Source organism: Coptis chinensis, chromosome 7 (assembly GCF_015680905.1).
Source record: "Coptis chinensis isolate HL-2020 chromosome 7, ASM1568090v1, whole genome shotgun sequence".
Lineage (NCBI taxonomy): Eukaryota > Viridiplantae > Streptophyta > Magnoliopsida > Ranunculales > Ranunculaceae > Coptis > Coptis chinensis.
This window is the reverse complement of record NC_141462.1, coordinates 82,749,370-82,757,668: the sequence shown is the minus strand read 5'-3', so window position 1 is coordinate 82,757,668 and position 8,299 is coordinate 82,749,370. Positions and strand designations below refer to the sequence as shown.

Sequence of the window (8,299 nt, the reverse complement as noted above, 5' to 3'; positions counted from 1 at the left end):
TTTGTGACACTAATGTTGATGTGCGAGATATCATTTCCTGAAAAACTATGGGAAAAACATCACCAGGCACTAGGAGATGACATGTTATTTCAGTATAGAATAATCAATGGAAATCAGACATTGGTTTTATCAGAGGAGAAAATAAAGAACTACACTCTATGCGAGATTGAAAAAATCATGCTCAGAAGAGGTAAAACTTTGGCAAAGGTCAATGACTTCCCATTTCCAAATATGAAAGACCATATGCCAACTGGTAATAGACTGATCGCAGGAGAACTTGAGTATGATTGTCGATTCACTCGCGTGATGAATACATTAGAATGCATGAAGTCCTTAATAATGAAACGGTAGTGGAAGTATTCCAAATCCGATCACCCAAGCAAGATATATTCCGTAATGGAGGTGTATTTTTGTTTACGGCGGTGGAGGAACCGGAAAGAGCGTATCAGTACAAAACTATCATCTCAAAGCTAAGATCTGAAGGTAAAATTGTTCTTGCAGTTGCCTCTTCTGGAATAGCATCACTACTCCTACCAGGTGGGCGAACAGCACATTCTAGGTTCAATATTGAAATTCCTACCAATGAAGAGTCGACATGCAAAATCTCAAAACATGAAGAACTCAAAAGCTAATACAAAAAGCAGATCTTATTTTATGGGATGAAGCTCCAATGACTCATAGGCACAGATTCGAAGCTGTCGACAGAACTTTAAAAGACATAATGGATGAAAATAACAAATATTTTGGCAGCAAAACATTTTTAATGGGTGGAGACTTCAGACAGATTTTGCCAGTTATTCCAAGGGGTAAACGAGGTGACATTGTTGACGCTTCAATAAACAGGTACCACTTTGAATATATCAAACAATCTTAATTTTATCAAATAATTCGTTTAGTAACCTTGAGCAATTTTTAATTTTGCCATCTTTAATTCTATTTGACAGGTCTAAAATCTGGGGAAAATGTAAAGTTTTTCATCTGACTCAAAACATGAGATTAAAAAGTGACAATGTGAATCCAGAAATAGCTAGCTCTATAGAAGATTTCAGCAAATGGGTTCTAGATCTAGGAGATGGAAAGTTGCCAGCAATTTCTATGGAGAACGATATTGAACCAACATGGATACAGATTCCAGATGATCTTCTTATTCCCCGAATCGAAGACTCAATTAAAGATATTGTTTCAAATATTTATCCGTGATTTTGCAAACAATCACTTACTCAGAAGTACCTCAAGGAAAGAAGCATCTTGGCCCCAAGAATGAAAATGTTGATGAAATCAACTCATACATTATTTCATCACTTCCGTGAGATTTGAGAGTTACTTGAGTGCATTAGACACACTTTGTCCTATAGAAGGTTACCACCTTAAAAAAGTAGTTATATAAATAACTGTTTTTCTTTTACAAAATTTAACTTTTATTATCTTATTACTTCACCGCTTTTACAGGAAAGTCTAACTGAAGACGCGTTCTCTTTCCTAACATCAATTTTTGAATACTCTTGGGTTTTTCTAGATTACCAAACCATAACATTGAGCTGAAAGTTGGTGTTCCTATAATGTTAATGCAGAATTTGAATCAAAGTGCGGGACTTTGCAATGGAACTAGGTTGATTGTGACAAGGATGGGATCCAAAGTTATTGAAGCAAAAATTATAACGGGTACGAAAATACGTGATCCAATTAATATTCTTTTATTCAATTATATTTAGAACTTTACAATCATATAAGCAAATTCATAATTACAGGTACAAACATAGGTGAACCTGTCTATATTCCAAGAATTGTCCTATCTCCAACTGACACAAAGTGGCCGTTTGTCTTCAAGAGGAAACAATTCCCCATCAAAGTGTGTTACGCAATGACAGTAAACAAGAGTCAAGGACAAACTTTCAACCATGTTGGTGTTTATTTACCACGTCCAATTTTCACACATGGGCAGTTATATGTTGCTGTTTCGAGAACGACATCTAGACAGGGGCTAAAATTTCTAATCAAAAGGGAAGATGATGAGCCAAAAGGATATACACAGAACATTGTGTATAAAGAAGTTTTTCAAGCAATTTGAGGAAGGTACTGTATTTCAAACAAAAAATACTTTATGGTGTTTTTTAACTTTTTAATAACTTATCCTTACTATGCTTTTGGTTTTCTTTAATGCAGGAGAACCTTATAGGGGATATTAGGTAGTTGATTTACTCCAAGAAAGTTCACTACAACTTCTATGTTGCTTTAAATGGTGTAGCCTTTTTACTTGGTTGCTATTTAAGGTGTGGTTATGAAAATAATGTTTTTCAACTGTTTGGCTTGACCTGGAGAGGTAACATTCGACCAACAACCAACATAATTCACGTTTAGCATCAAGTTGTGATATTAACAATGAAGCCTAAGGTCCAAGCTCTGTGAAGTACTGATCCCAATTATACGGATATAATTTCACTTACCATACATTCAGTTCAAAGAAAAGGAGCATTTCGCCACACCCATTAGAGCAAAAGTTGGAGAATTCAATGCAAGATCGAAAACTTCGGTGACTCGGCAAATTATAAAAATCAAAGGCAAATTAGACAGATACAAGATCGGGATGAGTAGAACTTGGTCAATAATCTAATTGAAATTCTTAGCCATAATTAGATCTCGGATCCCATAGCCCAACAAAGAAGACATGAGGATATGGAACTGTACACCTAAAGGAAAAATCACAGTGTTAAACACACATGAAGCAAACCGAAAGCAAGAGCTAAGAAAATCTAAGGTGCATCCTAGAACAGCTGCCATAGCTTGAATTTTTTTCCCCAAATGTACTACATCGATGACCGGATAATTTGAAGGGAAACTAGAATTGCCTCTTTATATCAATATTGCAAGCAACATTGAAAAAACACCGGAGCACATCTTCTTTACATTCTCATTGTTCACCAAAAATCTGGATCACCAAATATGTTCGAACAAGGCTATCTATATAAGGTCGCATGATGTAATTGGTCCTTGGATCAAGCTACAACTATCTCAATTTCTACAAATGGACATCAAACACATAGTACACATAGAGTTAACACGCATTTGAAACCAGTCTCCAATGAAATTTGTTACCATATTGCTTGCCCATTCTCCTGCAAAAAGGTCTTCCGTAACTCAAACTTCCCATTCATAACATATCGTCCGTGGTTTGGTACAACAACAACAGATACGCAACCAACTATTTCATGTAACAAAGTTGCTCGGCAGATATAGAGTGGGAGTTTTGACAAGTAAAACTTCTCCTCAACACTGTCTAAAGATACCACATATAACACTACTCCACCGTACATGGTATACAACCCACTCAAAATGAAATAAAACATGCTTTTAACGGAAATGGACATATAATTAAGAGGGCGCCATTTTATTATTTGCTAAAAGGTGTATTTATCCAGTCACATTTACTAGAGCCAAGAGCAAACACTTCACATCCGAAAGAATCCAAATCAAATTGATAGCAAATGACACCACTTTGTACTCCCCAAAGGCCCCATGGAATCAATCTTGGTAGCATTGTCCACAAACTTCGCGGCTTAAATTACGAACACGCACTAATCTTAGTTTCACGTATTCATATCGACAAGCATATCGAAAGCACCCAAACGGAGGGTATAACATGTGAGTCGGGAATAAGCCCAAGGGATATCAACGACCAAGAGCCAAAATTTAACCTTCCTTTTTATTCCTCACACCTCGATACCAACTTATCAATCACACTTTGTGAAGCTCTGTTTCCTCTCCCTAATCCCGCACTTCCATCACCATTACATTGGTCTTGTCCGCCACCGCCACCAAACCGCTTTGCTATCAAAGAATAATTTAATGGCGTAAGATGTCGATATTATTGTTGCTCTTGGTCCGGATCCATGTGAGGATCTTCCTGAATCAATTCTGAGAACCGGCTGTCCTAAGCCCACCTCCGGTGGTGTGATGGTTAAGATCATTATCTGACTTCGTGCTTGACTTTTGAAATTGGAGGAAGGGATGATCAAATTTGAATGATGAGGTGTCACTTTGGTAGGACCGGGCCGTTAGATGCATTATTTAAGTGGGTTTTGATAGAAAACTTTAGGAACTCGAGTGGCTCAAAGATAATTGTCCAATTCGGGGACACATCAAAGTAAATCTGCCTCAAGACTGCAAATCAGCATGAAGAAAAAGTAGAGTCAAATAACAATGCAGTTCAAGCAATAGCCATCGCAAAAGAGTAATTGAGCTCCCCTGCCATTCACTTAGTTACTACACCCAAAACTTTGCAGTCAATTTGAATGCCTCTGCTCCACCGTATGTCGAAGCTCAAAGACTCCGACGGATCAACATCACTTGCTCCCCGACAAATCTCCTTATGTATCCACACTTAGAGACTAATGGAAACTGAAATTGATTCACCAATGAATCAACTTCGTTAGACCCAATTACTCAGTTCCACTTGAAAAATGTGAATTTATATTTCTTAGCCAGAGAACCCGTTGAAGTCCGCCCATGTCTTGCTCCATTGAAAGTAGAGACATGTAAAATTCTTGATATGGAGAAAGAGGTAGTTGAGAAATTAACAAAACAGGTTGTAAAGAACTTTATTTCACCCCATACCCTATTTAGTCCACTCACTCTCCATCACACGTTAGCATTCCCAGCTCTATCATATGTTATCAGAATCCTTATTGTATCCGGCAACTCTTGGTGACACTTTGCTAGCTTGTTGGAATGTCGCCTACTTGTCGAAGGGGTGCTTCCTCGCTATGTTCATTCCGAGTGCTTGGACCTGTAAGGTTCTCCGTTAGTGCTATTGTCATTGCAGTGACATTGAGCACGCTTTGTTATCGTCTTTGCCTCACCACACACACACACTATAGGTAAGCGAATTGCACCCTTTTGTTCTCGGTACTTACACTTCAAATATTTATTTTTGTAGATTATTACTGTGATTGTTGATATGCCAAATAGTTTTTCGCTATAAACATGTTACTTTTTCCTTAATTGCTATACTCTAGATATCCAAATCATATCCCTATCTGCTTTGCATATGGTGAATTCTACGATCGAGATAGATAACTACAAGGAACAAATCCACCATGCTTTAACTTCTAATTGTCAAACAAAAAAAATTATAGATATGTTCAAAATTAGAGTCATACTAATACTGAATTCTAATGAAATAAGAAAACCTTTTCTTATCTTTCCACCAACCTATACATATACAAAACATAATGATCATATCTCCCCACTCCCAACGATAAAAAACACAGGTAAACTTTTGGTTCTCAAATATTTTTTCTGTGTTGAATCAAATATTACATATCTAATTGAATTCCTCTAAATTTTTTCATTGCATAGAATAGAAGATATTGAATTAAGGCTACAGAAAGAGTAACACAAACGGTTAAGGTAAACAAAATTTTCTTTTTACATATACTTCAATTTTATTTATTAGTATTAATAAACATGATTTCTTTAATCAATGAATTCAACATCAAAAATATATGTTATTGCCTTCTATTAGTTTGTGTTCAAGTATTACTAGAGTTATTGTTGTTAGTTAAGGTAAAAAAAAAACATGCACATAAACTGAAACCTAGGATACAAATGCAAATTTATACAAATAAACTGTTAAGCTAAAAGTTGTGTATCTTAAACTGAGCATGCTAAGTGAGGAAAATATCATTTAGTAGTGTTGAAGACAAAACTGGATCAGGATGCTCAGATGCGATTATGGATCCCAATTCATCAAAAGATTCATATGAACTTTGCATCCAAACCGGTTACTATTCCCATCATGTAGTTAAGAACCAAGGTTGCAATAACCATCATGCAGCTCTGCAACAGCAAACAACACGCCTAAACATAATAAGAACAACAAAACAAAGTGAGAGAATCCATGGTGAAATTTCACCATATAATACGCTATTTTCCCTGAAACAACCGAAATCATAACTAGAAAAGGAAAAGGACAAAAGGAAGTTGGATATGGTGAATGCACCAACTCCATAGTATCCACTGAACCTTTCATGACTAAAGACTTCTATGAAACAAAACCTTAAGATAAATACAGCTTTTGCAAAATGCAACCTCACTTCTTAATCGTGGCATACCGTATGTCACTATTTATTTGACAGAATTTTGGTTATGAAACTTTAGGTAGATTGCAATACTGCGTAGCTTAATGTATCTTGGATGTGTAGTTTACTTCGCTTATCAATGATTGAGTCTGTTTCTTGCTTAATGCTTTGTACAAATTTATATGTTTTGCTGCTATTGTCATTGTTTTGGATGTATAGAATTTGTCTTAAAGCTATTTCGCTACGATAGACTGTTGTTGTGTTTGTTGTGTCAGATAAATGCATTAGGCAAACTTAGGGTGAGATGCTTCTATAGTTGGATGCCTAATAGGACATAAATCATCTTAGTAAATTTTGCTTAATTGAACACAAACTGGGAAACTATGTCAATGTAGGATTTATTCAGTAACTAAAAGTAATTTAGTGGAGCCAGGATTACTGTAGTAAATTTTAATTTTTCTCATTCATAAGAAGGGTCTCATTCTTGACACAATCTCAAAAGGAGAGGTCAGAAACCATATGAAAATTAATATACTGAAAAATGGGATAAAGAAAGTGAAGAGTGAAGTAAAGATGCCATTAACAGAAGTATTTCCAAAACAAATAAGTCGTCTGACAATAACCAGTCTCCTCAAGAAGTATCTTGAAGGATTTGTCTCAACTCAGGAGATTGAAGCTTCCAATCCAATTTTCTACAATACGAAAGCAGATTTAGGAGGCAACAAAACCTATTAAGTCTAAAAATCAAGTATTAAAAATCGCTTGCCTTGAGCTTTGAAAATGTCAAATGTGTTGACAAATTACTAGGGCTATTAATGTTACCTTCTTCATTAAACCAAAAAACTTCGTCACCAATTGGTTGACAATTTGTAATTGTTCCCGTTCAAACTATAAAACATTTTGTTGTCGTTACTATCACATTCAAAATCATTAACTAATGTAATTTTTAAAATGCAGCTCATGGAGTATGAAACCAAACATAGTATTTCACTCAAGACAGCGTTGAAGGAAATTCTCATCAAGGAAAAAATTGAGGGAGAACCAGTTTACATATCAAAGATTCAAAACAACCAATACGTTGCAGATGTCATAATAGATTTGCCGATAATGAGAGAAATCTTCAAAAATCCAAAATATCCTATAAGCCAATCATTTCCAGGGGGACGATCAAACTAAGAAAGTGGACTCGAGAAAATGCGGGTCATAGGAAACGCTATCCGCTTTCTACAGCCGGATATATACAAATTTGAGGTTTTAGATGTCAACCACAAAGAAGTCATTACTAAACGTGAAGAGCTACATGAAGCAACTCATAGAGAAAACAACTTCATCAATATATTGAAAACTTGAGAAAAGAAAATGCCTATTTGAAGTCAATAAATGAAGCATTGCTTATAGGAGGACCAAATTGGGAAATGGACTACCTAAGCATCCCAAATAATTCATCGAATTGATGAGGATTAAGCGTAATGTTAGATCAATAAAATTTATTTTTTAGTTGTTTTCCAGCTGAATTCTATATTGGATGAGGATTAGCACAGTGTTAGATACATCAGATTTATGTTTTTGTTTTTTTCGATTTGAATTATCTATAGTTCATCATAACTTAATGAAATATTTATTTTTCTCTACATTTGCATTAGATTTAGTCCCAAACATATTTCTTGCTTCAGCTTAGCGCCTTAGCTCCACGCGTTAATTTGCCAAAATGTACTTTGTCCACCGTCCACCAATAAAAGGAAAATAAACTTTTTCATCCATTCCCTGGTGAAAACGGGGGCAATGCGTATGTACTATGGCTATTATTTTGCAAATTTACATAGTCATGTGGTGAGGTTTATGGTCCAAACTCATTGTTTCTTCGGTCATTACTTTCATCTCCTATTTATGGTCCAAACTCATTGATTAAAACTTTTGAGACACACTGAAGCCTTTCTCCTTCATACTTTCAAAAACTTTAAACGCTTCACGAACATGATTGTTCTGAATATGACCTGCAACCAAAGTTGTCATTGCCATAATATCTGGCTGAATGCCACTTTCCAACATCTCATCATACAACTTGCATGCTTTATTGTAATGAGGAAGCTTTAGGAGTATGCCCTGATTCTTTCATGCTCCGGAACATATCAAAAGCCTTAGAAACCTCATTTCTTCTCAAGTATCCATTGATAATACTCCCATAAATGTCTCCATCAACGACATTGTTTTGTTTCATAATG

At 35.6% G+C, this 8,299-nt stretch overlaps 1 protein-coding gene across 1 annotated transcript; it reads left to right on the top strand.

Annotated features, from left to right (window-relative positions):
- Positions 1 to 721: 721 nt before the first annotated feature.
- Positions 722 to 1,200, top strand: LOC147489373 (uncharacterized). Its single transcript, XM_086574625.1, has 2 exons — positions 722 to 843; positions 945 to 1,200. The coding sequence occupies exons 1-2, from the start codon at positions 722 to 724 to the stop codon at positions 1,198 to 1,200; spliced, it is 378 nt and encodes a 125-aa protein (XP_086430751.1).
- Positions 1,201 to 8,299: the final 7,099 nt, after the last annotated feature.